General features: G+C 44.2%; 1 protein-coding gene across 3 annotated transcripts in view; it reads right to left on the bottom strand.

Annotated features, from left to right (window-relative positions):
- Positions 1–2,641: 2,641 nt before the first annotated feature.
- Positions 2,642–13,852, bottom strand: part of INO80C (INO80 complex subunit C) — a 41,405-nt gene continuing 30,194 nt past the window's right edge. Inside the window, exons 4-6 of one of the 3 annotated variants that reach the window (XM_079950048.1) lie at positions 10,203–10,270; positions 8,181–8,253; positions 2,642–2,867 (exon numbers count right to left, since the gene is read on the bottom strand). In XM_079950048.1, coding sequence (XP_079806174.1) covers positions 8,209–8,253; positions 10,203–10,270 — 113 coding nt within the window. In that variant the 3' untranslated portion in view covers positions 2,642–2,867; positions 8,181–8,208. Of the gene's footprint in view, positions 2,868–8,180; positions 8,279–10,202; positions 10,271–13,852 lie in introns of all 3 variants that reach the window. The other 2 variants (XR_013832480.1, XM_079950047.1) reach the window with 2 other exon arrangements.

Genomic DNA, 13,852 nt, shown 5'->3' on the forward strand with positions numbered 1-13,852 from the left:
CTGGCGCTGGATGAGTTTTTCCCTTAGCTATTTGTCCACATATAGCCAAACATCTGAGAGACAGTTGAGAATGCGCCCCTGCCCATTCTCCCATAGAGTGTGCCAGCTGCCCAAAGCTGGCACATTTAAAGGAAAATGTTGACAGAATAATTAAAAGTGCTTACTGTTGTTATTGTTGTTATTGTTGTTGTTATTATTATTATTATTATTATTATTAGCTATATTATAGAAAAAGGTGTGTAAATAAAAGATGAATCATTACTAAACAGGTGCACATCATGAATGTCAGATTTGCTTGATCCGAGTGCTCATTCTGAATCCATCCTCCCTCATGCATTGCAATAGTTGCTGTCAGAGCTGCCTCTAGGTCCCAGCTCACAGAGGACCAACGCTAGGCTGTAGTAATGTACAAAAGTCTTTATTGAAGTCCAGTTTCCATTTCAAAGCCACAGCGTGCAGCCCTAAGTCTTAAACCCTAGATCGGCGAAGTCCCGTCTGAGTCTCCTCCCCTATGAGACCAGTTTAAGATCCTAGCCCTGCTCCACCTTTTACGCTGCTCTCTCCTCCTCTGGGTCCTCCTGCCCGCTGGGGCATTGCCCTTTCTGGACTCTTCCGACGCCGAGTCGCTTAGCTCCTCCCCCTCCCTCCGGCGGGCTTTAGGACCCGGTTCCCAATCCTCATTCTCTGCTGTCCCGCGCTCCTGTACATTTGAACTTGCCTCTCGCGCCAGCCCAGTGACCTTTCTCCTAACCGTTACACTACTTCGGTCACTGCTTCCCTCTTCCGGGACACTGGCCGGATCTGACCTCTCCTCCGTTGTCCGACTTTCTGATGGAGGCGTGGTCAGCCCTGCCTTATCTTCTCTCCCTGGTGGGGAATGCACTGGCCCCGATCCTTGGGACTCTTCCCCCCACTCTGCTCTGGTGGGGAAGCTGGTCCTGATTTCCAGCTACTGCTCTGGGAGTCCCTGCTGCCCCCTTGCTCCTGGGGCATTCCCCTTGGGAACCCCCTACCCCTGGCCACTGGCGCCCCCTTCTGTGAATCTTCCGATTCGCTGGAGAGGCTCATGGAATCCCTCGGTCCACTGTCCTCTTCTCCTACGCTCCCCTCGGATTCTTCCCCTTCGCTCTCCATCTCCTCTCTTCCCTGTGCCTCTGCTCCTGAGCCCCTGACAGTTGCTCTTGGAAAATACTGAATTTTGCTTCTGCTCTTCTGCCACCTCTTTGCTCAGGAAGGTATCAGCATCTGTATTATCCCCTAGTGTTTCACAGGTGCGATCCAAGGTGTTGTTTTTTAACCAATAAAGCCCACACCGGCCTAAGCCCAGCATAACTCAAGAGTTTGTTTTCTTTCCTTTGTACTACACAATCATTAAGAACAACTGAAAAGACGTTCCTGAATGTACTGCTGAGGCACCAAATTCAAACAGCAAGGGCCCAAAGAGATGCATTTGTGGTTAACTAGCCAGAAGCTGTCTGCGGACAAATGCCGGCTCCCTTGGTCTATAGAGCAAGATGAGCACCACAACCCCAGAGTCGTCTGCAACTGGACCTAACGGTCAGGGGTACCTTTACCCTTTTACCCAAAGTTATGGAATTCTCTTCCTCTAGAAATCTGTCGCACTGCACAAGCTTGCATATTTTCTGAAAGAGCTGTTGAACTTCTATCGTTTGCTGGTATTCAGTGTCCAGGAAAAATGTAAGTTTATGGCAGTTTTATTTAACCAGATCTTCTCTGGGTGTGTTTTTGTCTGTGTGATTCTTAAATGTCACTATCCTCTCATAACTCTTGTAAAGCCTCTGACTCGAAAGTAAAGTTTTTATTTTCATAGACATGTCATAATTTGCATTGTATCAAAAGCCTGGAATGGAATATTGATGTCTCTGCCTCCCTCTCTGTCTCTGCTTTGATATTTCACACCTCCTTTCTGTGATGATTTTGTTCTGTGGTTGATTTTGCGCTTTTATAAAAGCAAAAGAAAGTGGAAGTTAAGTCCCTAATAAGTGTCTGCTCCTTTAAATCAGATTTATGCAAGGTTGTTGCTAACTCTCCAAGAGATTTGAAGTGTTAAAAAGGGTTGGTCCAAAAGCAAAGAAAGGAAGTAACTTTTCGTTTGAGTACTGCAGTACTCTTTCTGATGTGGGGGGAAAGTGAAAGAAATTGCTAACGTACCCTCTTCGTATGGAACCGTATAATTTTCCAACCACAAGCCAGGCTGGCAGAACATAATTATACATCTGCTTTCGTTTACCAGCTTACTAGCAGAAAGACTTCGCAATTCTATACACATCTACTGAGAAGTAAGCCCCGTTAAGTTCAGTGAAGCTTACTCCTAAGTAACTGCATATAAGACTGCTGCCTTAACATCCCCCAACCAATTGTATGTACATAGTACTTCTTTAGGTAGTTTTCTTATTGGCCACTGCTTTCAGAGATGTAAGACAGCAGCATATCTCATGAAAAATATAGGTCACGTCAAGACGCTTCAAGAGAAAAATGTAAGAAGCCAAAACTTACACCCAGAAATAAAAAACCCTGGAAGAAAAGTACTGAATGTATAAAATGTGGAGGATTGTAAGTGTGGCTCCAATACAATGATACATTGCTCAAATTGTTTACAAAGGAAATATAAGCATCAAGGTTAAATCAATAATTATAATTCAAATTTTTTTTTGAAGAACTTTGACCTATTATATACACACAAATGCACAGTGATTTCCTTTTGTTTCCTCTTCTCAGGGAACCACAGTTGATGCTTTCCTTAGAGTGAGGTAACCCATAACAACATCAGAAGGAAGCATCCGAATGTAGGCAAACTCCTCAATGGTACTAAATCTCAGTTTGCTCTGTGGGTCAGTGTAGTTTGCCTAAAAGAAGAACACACACAAACATCTGAGCTGAAAATTGTGAAAACACTCACACTTTTAAAACAGGTGAAAATATGCTAGTCACACTATAATGAATTAAAGCAAAGGTCCAACTAAACTAGCATGCTAGCCCCAGCCACTTCTCCCTCTGAAATATACATGTATACATGTTGAAAATTATAGTATAATAAGCCTTGTGATGTAATATGATAATGTTTACCAATGTAACATAAGAACTTTAATAAATAAATAAAATTATTTATACACACACACACAAAAATCGGGGCACTATGGAAATGGTTCACCCCCGTTGTTTGCTCTAAAAAGGCATATTGTCTCCATATGGAATTGGCAGAAATGACTGGCAGAATCCGAGACCTGGGAGAAGAGTCGGTGGAAGAGGACTGGAAGAAGTTCAAAGAATATCTCCAAAAACATTGTAAAGTGTTTGAATGTTAAAATGATGTTGGATATAAAGATAATATGGCATCAGTGACATAGTAAAAAGAAATATGCAAAAAAGTTTTAAGGAAAAAGGGCATGACCAGAGTAAAATTATGTCGAAGCTAAATAAATGATATAAGGGATTAAGTTATAAAGAACAGGTGATAAATGGATTTCAAAGGAAAGGAAAACCGAAGACATAATAGGTTGAAATGTATAATACTAAATAAGATCGGAAAGAGGGTAAGGAATTGCTGAATTTGATTGTGTAAAGGGGAACACAGAAAAGGGAGATGTGAGGAAGTCAGGAAAGAGGGTTATGAAGATGGTTAGTAAAAAACTAGATTTTTATGTTTTTTCTGTTTGTTTTCTTTGTTATGCCTTTTATTGTGTTTAAATGTCTATGTTGAATACTTGTTTTATTATGCAAAATTTTATTAATATTTCATTAAAAAATAAAAAATAAAAAGGCATGTTGTCTCCTTAATAAAATGATGGCGATATTCTTGAATATATTTTTGCAACTTTAGCAAAGCTTTTGAAATCATAATTATTTCAAGATCACAAAACACGATGTAAAGAGCAAGAGGAAATGACTGGTCACCATGGTGTTGCTCATACAGATTCCTAGCAGTTAAATAGTTCTTTATGTGGTTTAGTTGTGAAATGTTAATTTCCACCAAAAGCTAAAGAAACAAACACTGTTAGCAGTGAACCCAAATAACTGCATTTCTGTGATCTCCTCTGAAAGAGAACTTTAGAGAACCATGTCAATAAATAACATATAAGCAGGCAAGATATTTAATTGTACAGTGGTGCCTCGCAAGACGAAAAGAATCCGTTCCGCGATTCTCTTCGTCTAGCGGTTTTTTCATCTTGCGAAGCAAGCCCATTGATGGCTTAGCGGATTAGCGCTATTAGCGGCTTTTAGCGGCTTATCGGCTTAGCGGATAAGCGGCTTAGAAAAAGGGGGGGGGGAAGTCGGAAAAACTCGCAAGACATTTCGTCTTGTGAAGCAAGCCCATAGGGAAATTCGTTTTGCGAAGCGCCTCCAAAACGGAAAACCCTTTCGTCTAGCGGGTTTTTCGTCTTGCGAGGCATTCGTCTTGCGGGGCACTACTGTATTATGTAAGGCAGGTTACACCAACAAATGGGTGGGCAGTTAGAAGAACTAGGTCTGACAAGCTTACTTTCTGAATGCTCATCAGCATTCCTTTCTCACAGCTAACCTGCAGAGCTAGATTTCTGAATAAATATACTTCATCGGATTACCTAACACAGGGGTAGGCAACCTAAGGCACGGGGGCTGGATGCAGCCCAATCGCCTTCTCAATCCAGCTTGCAGAGGGTCCGGGAATCAGCATGTTTTTACATCAGTAGAATGTGTCCTTTTCTTTAAAATGCATCTCTGGGTTATTTGTGGGGCATAGGAATTCGTTCATTCCCCCCACCCCAAAAAAATATAGTCTGGCCCCCCACAAGGTCTGAGGGACGGTGGACCGGCCCCCTGCTGAAAAAGGTTGCTGACCCCTGGTCTAAGAGCAACTTTCAGCGAGTGCCAGCAAACCACCCTGGGTGGGTAAGCGCTGGAGAACCACATGTAGGCTGCCTTGGGTTCCATGACGGAAGAAAGGTAGGATTATAAATGTAAGAGAATAAAATAAAGATCGTTTGCCCAACAAGAACTGGTATTCAGAAGGTCTATTTATTCTGAGTATGGAGGTTCCATTTAGCAGCCTGAAAACCTGACACAAGACTTTAAACTTAGTTGTGGTCTACAGTGGTGCCCCGCAAGACGAACGCCTCGCAAGACGGAAAACCCGCTAGACGAAAGGGTTTTCCGTTTTGGAGGCGCTTCGCAAAATGAATTTCCCTATGGGCTTGCTTCACAAGACGAAAATGTCTTGCGAGTTCCTGCGGGGGTTTTTTCCCTTCCCCCCCTTTTCCTAAGCCCTAAGCCGCTTATCAGCTGATCGCTAAAAGCTGCTAAACCGCTAATAGCGCTAATCCGCTAAGCTGTCAATAGGCTTGCTTCGCAAGATGAAAAAACCGCTATACGAAGAGCCTCACGGAACGGATTAATTTCGTCTTGCGAGGCACCACTGTATAAAATTCAATGAAATTGATTGGCTGTAGGCTCCAGATAGACAAAATAAGTACTTCCTCAGATAGTATATAATTAACAATGGAATTTAGGCAGTTTTTAAAGGGGACTGGACAAATTCATGGAGGAAGATGGGTCTCTCAATGGCTATTATAGTCTTGTGTCGAGTTTTCCATCAGTGGTGTGAGAGGAGGCAAATCAACCCACAATATAACTTTGTGATTTGAGTGTTATGCCCGGTGGAGATCCTGATTCTTCCCGGAGAAACATTTAGACACTGATGGATGCCTAGATATTCCAGCAGCAATATTTTCTATTTAAAACTATCTGTCTAGATATATTTACTACAGCATTGCAAAAACAGCATTGCAAAAAATAACTGCATTGGGGTTATATAAATTACATTGGAATATATAAATTTCACTCCCAAATTATACAATAAGTTAGATAAAGTAACACTGTACTTTGATGAGAAAAAGTCTTACACTTCTGTAAGCTTAGGGTGAAGACCACAGACAGAGCTGAGCTATATATAATTATCTTTGTTGCTATAGCAACAGGGCTGGTTTGTCATCAAAAGGAGGCAGATGTCTGAGCACTTAATTCTCCCCACCTCCAGCGTTGAATGAAATTTCTGTTGCATTAATATGACCAGGGGCTCATCTTTTAAATTTCAAGAGAAATCTAAAAAGTGCAAATGCAGCCCCTAAATGAAACTCTTGTTTTAATATGATGGCTGCAGAATGACAATATTAAAAAATGATGACATGCTGAGGCAAAAGCTAATACTTTGCATGATCCATCCCTTTCGATTTAGGAAGCCCACTGAGCCCTCCCCAACCTCAGGGGTTGGCCCATTGCAATGGACGTGGCTTTTCTAGTGTAGCCCTTGAACACTATACATGGGGGCTCCCAACAGCTCCTCTACATGCCTCTGGCAGAAGGGCTACTCAACATCCTTGTTGAGAACTGCCTGTGCAGTGAAGTTCTGGAAAGTAGCAGAGCTGATGGACACCTTTATGCAAGGAGCAAAAGTAACAGCTGGATAGGCTGCAAATGAAGCTGCCTTAAACTGTGTCAGATGCAGGGCCATCTTACCCATAGATGCTAGTGGTGCAGGGCGCCAGCTGACAGTCCGTGGGACACCAAACGAGCGAGCTGAGTGAGCGAGGATGCGTGTGCCGTTCCCACCCCTTTTAGCCTGTAGGCGCTGAATTCTGCAGGGCGCCAGAAGGCTAAAAACTGATGCGATACTCAGCGGGAGCGGGAGCGGCAGTGGCGTAGCGTGGGTTGTCAGCACCCGGGGCAAGGCAAGTAATTTGCGCCTCCTAATCCTAACCCCCAGATGTTGCACCCGGTGCGGCCGGCCCCCCCTGCACCCCCCACGCTACGCCACTGGGGAGCGGCGCATGCGCCCTCACTCTCTTGGTGTAGGCCTGCTTGCTCGGCGTGCTCGCTCACCTAGCAGGCTGAGGCGCAGGCATGCGCGGCACCCCTCCTGCTAGCCGTCTTTGAGCCAGGCATCAGGCGCTGTGGATCTCCCCCGGCCCGCTCGCTGCCCTTGCCCACCTCTGCCATGCCACGCTGAAGCAGCACCATGCCCAGAGCCTCCGCCTGCTGTGGCCACTGTGGCACGAAGCGGCCAGCTAAGCCGGAAGGTGCCGTGTCCAGCCCCTGCCTCTTCCCCACTGGAGGAGCCGCCCTCCAGCTGCTGCCCGCCTCCTCCAGCCCCGCAAAGTTGGGCATGTTGCTGGCAGCGCTGTCCCATCCCAAGAGGCTTCCTCCACCGCTGCTGGTGTTCCCTCCCTAAAAAAAGCTCGACATATGCTTAAGATGGCCCTGGTCAGATGGGCCACTGGTCCCTCTAGCCCAGTGCTGTCTTCTCTGCCAGCAGTCCAACTTCTCAGGCTAGTCTTTCCCAGTTCTGATCCTTGAGGGACCAAGCCAGAGATTCCCACAAGCAGATCATGTGGTGGTGCAGGATCCCCTTCTCTGCAGGCCCCAACCGTTTCCTGATGCCGGTTTGAAAATTACAAACAGCGTCTGGATGAAAATGTCCATTGCTTTCTCCATTTTAATGATCAAGACTCTTTACAGAAGTATGCAACCCCAGCTTCAACCAGGACAAGTGAGGATGCCACTGTGAAGACAAGGAGCATCTTAGATTTTTACATTATCCCTTTTGCACCTTACATTGCAAAGTCGAATTTAGGGCTTCCTTTGAAGATCTCAAGCTGCTTTTTTAAAAACAACAACACCACCACCCACTAATCCAGTTATCTAAATGAAACAGGTGATGCTGAGAGCTCTTATTGGAGGCCAGAGGATTCTTCCACCCACAACAATATAGGCAGTGCTACAAGGTAGGTTTAGAAGGTAAAAGGAAAAACTCCCTAGAAAATTAAAGAGAGCCAAAATGGAACAAAAAGCAAACAGTCCTTTTGCTGTAGGGTGTTTTTGGTAATCTCTGTGTTACTTCATGTGGCACACATTCAGGACTCCTAGACTTAGAGGCAAAATGACAAACTGTGTGAGCTTTCTGAAGGTAAACCAGAAGTCTGCCTACCCCACAGGCTCGAATTACAGGTAGACATTTTTTAGTAAATGTAATAAAATAAAGGGATTTCTTGATACCTTTATTTTATTGCATTTACTAAAAAAAAAAAATCTACCCTGCCTTATACCCCAAAAAGATTCAAGATGGCTTTACCTATGGAAATAGTCACATATTTTTTCCTCATTTACCCATAACTCTGTTTTCCTACCTTTCTTCTGTTGTTTTTCTGTCTGCTTTTAGCTCTTAAGCTCCTTGAGGTATGGGTGTGTCCTCTCAATTTTCCATAAAGTACACAACAGCATAAAGCTACAAAACAATTATGTATGTGTCTGAACACTCGTTTCCTAAGCTTTCCACCCAAAAAGAACTGGAAAACTGAACCTCTTAGAGAGCGACTTACACACTATGTCTAAAAATGTACAATTAAAGAGTCCTAGGGAACTGCATTTTACTAAGTGCATGTAATTAGCACCCGGGTGGCACTGTGGTCTAAACCACAGAGCCTAGGGCTTGCCGATCAGAAGGTTGGCAGTTCGAATCCCCGCAACGGGGTGAGCTCCCATTGCTCAGTCCCAGCTCTTGCCAACCTAGCAGTTTGAAAGCACGTCAAAGTGCAAGTAGATTAATAGGTACGGCTCCAGCGGCTGCTCTGGTTTCGCTAGAAGCGGCTTAGTCATGCTGGCCACATGACCCAGAAAAACTGTCTGTGGACAAACGTCAGCTCCCTCAGCCAGTAAAGCGAGATGAGTGCCGCAACTCCAGAGGCATTTGCAACTGGACTTAACTGTCAAGGGTCCTTTACCATTTTAACCCTTAGAAAGCACTCCATGAAAGTAACTCAAACTGGTTCGTTTCTGGTAACTGTCCTTTTGAATTTCCCAGTTTCCAAACAGCCAGAAAAAAGGCATAAGGTGTGTTTACACCTGCAACAGTTTCCTTAGTGAAAGAGGACTCATCCAATTCAAGGGAGAGGCTGAGCTGTTCTCCTAGGTAGGAATTTTGGCCTGAACCTACAAAGGCAGGTCTCAAAAGGCTACCAGAAGCCCCTTCCCACTGTGTGACGTCAAAGGTGGGCAGAACCTGGTGCCTGTGGTCACCAGCTCTGAATTGGGGGGGTGGGGGGTGGAGGGTGTTTAAGGGAGGGATTGATCTTTATCAAGGACAAGACTGCCAGAATTCGCATGACATTGGCTGCAACTCTAAGAAATTTTGCTTGAGCTTCCTTCTTTCTCCTGCTATGCAGTCCTTTCAGGGCCGTCTTAAGTATAACCAGCGCTGTGGTGCAAAGGTCCCTCCTGCGCCCCCCCTTTCCCAGAGTTGCCGACCTTTTGCGGGGCTGGAGGAGGCAGGCAGTGGCTGGAGGGTGGCTCCTCCGGCGGGGAAGAGGCGGAGGCTCCGGCCGCGGCGCTGCTTCAGCGAGGCAGGCGAGGGCGGCAAGCTGATGCTGGGAGGCGCTGCGCCCAGTCTCCACCTCTTTCCTGGCGCCCTCCAGAACTTGGCGCCTTGGTGCCCCGCGCCAATTGCCTCTATGGGTAAGACGCCTCTGAGTCCTTTCTCTTCATCATATCTTTTAAAATTGTGAGTCTAAGGGCAGGAACTGTCTTAGAACTGATTTTTGCAAGCCACCATGAAAGCATAAAGGGCAGGATTTAAATGCTGAAAATAAATAAAAATGAAACTATAAATTATCCCGCATTTACATGAAACTAATTATCTTCTGTAAGCCACCTGGGGGATAGGTTTTACTCTGAAATGAACTAAATAGGAGTTAAATAAAAGATCATAGGCCCTACTGTCTTGAGGCAAATTGTTAAAAATGTGTTTTATTATACAGCCAGAGTTTTTTCTTTAAACTTTCCACCTGCAGAGAATGCAAGTGTGTTGCAGAGAGCACTGGGGCATGTTTTAGGGTAAATAATCACTTCCTAAAAATACTAGACAGACTGGCTGGACCTCACCATTGTTCTGGGTGAACTGACTGGGTGAACCAAATGCTGCGCTTTGGTTATACTTTGAAGAAGATTTGCAGTGACAGGTTGGTTTTTCCAAGAGGTTTGTCTGCCTTTACAATTCTCCCAATTGAGGATAAGTATCCAAAAGTACTACATGGTTCCCCAGAACAGGGAGAACTTGTTACTGCTATTTAGGACCATCCTTCTGTGCAGGAGTTTGAATAAGTACAGAGTAAGACCAAAGCCAATCTAAGAAATATGAAAAGAAAAATACTTACAGGAAGTCCTGAAATATCAGAGTATTTCTTGGCTGGTTTAAAGGAAGGAGGAGCATCTATGCTGAAATCTGGAGGTGTGCCAGAAAGAGAGAAAGAAGCATTCAATTCCTTGTTTAACCTCTTTTTGGAAAGCAGTTCTTAATTTACAAATTCTTGGGCCTGAGGCCTGACTAGAATCATTCCATCAATTTGACTGGAGTCCTGTTTCCAGTCCCTGAGAATCCACACCCTTAATCAAGAGAGAGGCTAGTGGCAGTGATGGCAGGACATTGTTCACATGCAGAGCACACTAGCTTTGTCAGCTTGAATGCATTTGCAGAAAGCATTAATCCTTACTAAGCCTTGGGCTTGCCGATCGGAAGGTCGGCGGTTCGAATCCCTGCGACGGGGTGAGCTCCCATTGTTCGGTCCCAACTCCTGCCAACCTAGCGGTTCGAAAGCACGTCAAGTGCAAGTAGATAAATAGGTACCGCTCCAGCGGGAAGGTAAATGGCATTTCCATGCACTACTCTGGTTCACCAGAAGCGGCTTAGTCATGGTGGCCACATGACCTGGAAAAACTGTCTGCGGACAAACACCGGCTCCCTTGGCCAGTAAAGCGAGATGAGCGCCGCAACCCCAGAGTCGTTCGCAGTTGGACTTAACTGTCAGGGGTCCTTTACCTTTTTTTAAGCATGGAAAAGTCAGGTTACATTGCCTAGCAAAACAATGTGAAGCACACCACTAGCAAGTACTAAACCAAATTAAATGCTGATATTACTCAAATTATTGTCTTAAATAGCGGTTTCACCAATTTTGCTCAAGATGTGGTGTCGCAGACTACATGGTGCCTCATTTAAAATACCCACACAAACTTTCTCGTTCACTCCCAGATCTAGCACATACTTATTTGTAGCTTCAAATACTTGATGGTGTTGCCTCTCGGCCTTATCTCTCCACCCACACAAAGCTTTGCTCTCCAGCTCCATCCCCAGTCATCCAAAGTTCTTAGGGTGCAATCTTATACCCGTTAACCTGGAAATAAGCCTCACTCAATTCTATGAGACTTCTGAGCAGAAACATATAGGACTGATCACTCAATCTCTCAAATGACCACCTTTTCTCCCTTGTGCCTGGAACTCCCAATTACATTAAGTCAGCTGTTTTTCTTCCTGCAAACCTCCATAAACCCTACCTTTTCCATTAACAATTTGGCTTATTCCCTTACTTCTCATTGTCACTGAACCGAACATATTATTTCACTGTTTACCCTTCTTTTTACCATTGCACCCCCTGCATCAAATTTTTGATTGTAAGCACCTGTGAAGCAGGAATCTGTCTTTTTGTTGTTACTTAAAAAAAAAAAAAAGTACGCACATTTATGGTGCTAAATGACTAATACAAAATACTAATTATAAATAGCAAGGGAGAAAGATAAAAACAAAGATCCCAATTCAGCAGTAAAAAGGTAAAGGTAAAGGACCCCTGACAGTTAACTCCAGTTGCGAACGACTCTGGGGTTGCGGCGCTCATCTCGCTTTACTGGTCGAGGGAGCCGGCATTTGTCCGCAGACAGTTTTTCCGGGTCATGTGGCCAGCACGACTAAACCGCTTCTGGCGAAACCAGAGCAGGGCACAGAAACACCATTTACGTTCCTGCCGGAGCGGTCCCTATTTATCTCCTTGCACTGCCATGCTTTTGAACTGCTAGGTTGGCAGGAGCAGGGACCGAGCAATGGGAGCTCAACTCATCGTGGGGATTTGAACTGCCGACCTTCTGATCACCAAGCCCAAGAAGCTCAGTGGTTTCGACCACAGCATCACCCATGTGGGCAATTAGTTATGCACAATGACCTGTGACCCTGAGTTGAGGTGAGATGTTGATATGCATCTCTAGTCACATTGAAAGATGCATCCAATAGGGTCAATAGGACATTCGACATAGAAGGGAAATGTATGTGGCTTTGTACCAACTATTGGTGCAGATCTCTGTTGCTAGATGAGAAGAAGAGTTTAGTCTCCAGATCTGAAAGTGGAACCTAAATGTAGGCAACTGGCTGGGAGAAATTGCTGTTATATATTGCAAATACAGGGTGTTCAAAAAGTAACCATACACCACCTATATTACATTGTCCATAAGTGTATACTTACTTTTTGAACACCCTGTAGCTTGCAGGTTCATCAGCATTATAGATGAAAAACACAGCCTTTGGCATATGCCTCTCATATTATAAGACCACAAACATTGCTCAAGACTAATATAATCCAGGGTGCGTGGAGAGAGCATACACTAATCTTTTAAATCAGATAAATCTTTAAGCGTGTACCACTTTAAGCCTGGTCAATGACCTAGAAAATTGTGTGAATGCTTAAATGAGGAGTTGGAAATTCCTAGTCACTGGAGCTGCTTAGGGAGTAATAGCAAACACTGCCACAAGCAAACATTTCTACAGGCAAAGTGCTTTAAAATATCCTCAATTTCAGCATATATTCACCACAAAGCTATTTTGTGTCTTTGTAGCTCGCTTCCTCTCAGATGATTTTAGTACAGATTTTATGGCTGAAGCATTTCCAAGTTAGCAGATCAGCTTCTTTTAATCATTATGTATGGCATGAATATCTTCTGAAAAATACTCTCGAGCAGATGTTTTTACATCCTTCAACTGTTTGCTTTCTAACCACCTTTCTAATATATGCAAATTTATTTCTGAAACCAGAGAATGCAGCAGAAATAGCATCATCAGCAGGTTGCCAGCTACAAGGCACTAGGAACACACCAGGCTAAGGCCAGCATGCTGAAAAACACTTAGTGGCACATTTATTTCTGCGCAAAGAATTAAAGTCTAATAAAGTGTCAGCCTTCTACTGCCACTTTCCTTTAATCCTAGTTAAGTGGCTGCAAAAAAATATTAAAGGGGCTACGTTTTGCACTGGGAGTTAGTGAAGCTGTTACTATCCCCATGGGGAAGTCGCCACTCCCGCAGGACTAATCCTCTCCACTGCCACATGCAGTGAGTTGGAACCATCATCATGTTGTGAGTTACTCTGCAGCCATAACATCCAGTCCAGCTATTAGTCTGAGTGTGTCTGACAAAGAATAGGGTGTTATACATTTGTAAATAAAACAAATATAACAATCCAGAGGCATAGAATTACATGCAAAGTAAGAAGCTAGCTCAAATAACCTCCTGACCAAAGTTGTATCAGCACTGCATGGTTTCCAGCTACAGTCCTTTTTTATTGCATTTTCTTAGCACACTTCTTGGCCCATGTTCTGAACATAGATCAAGGGAAGGTGCTTTATACCAAATCCAGCTAATTCAAAACTGTCCACACTTACTTACAGCACTTCTCTGGGGTTTCAGCCAGGAAATATTTCCTATCTCTACTGGAAGGTGCCAAAGACTGAACCCGGAACCCTCTATATCTAAGTCAGGTGGTCTACAATAGAGCAACGGCTCTACTATGAGAAACACACATTTTCTTTCTTTTCTTTTCTTATGTCTATATGCTTTAGGTTACACCAAGTTAATTTGGCAGTCTTGCAAGAAATCTTAGGGTTGGCTTGGCTGTTACCACTCTAGTCCGGTGGTGTTTCTAGGAAGTCTGGGGGTCACTGACTGCTTATCAGGGATTTCTTGAAGATTGTCTGCCATCATCGGTCTTGTAAA

This window comes from Podarcis cretensis (genome assembly GCF_951804945.1).
Source record: "Podarcis cretensis genome assembly, chromosome: 13".
Taxonomy (NCBI): Eukaryota; Metazoa; Chordata; class Lepidosauria; order Squamata; family Lacertidae; genus Podarcis; species Podarcis cretensis.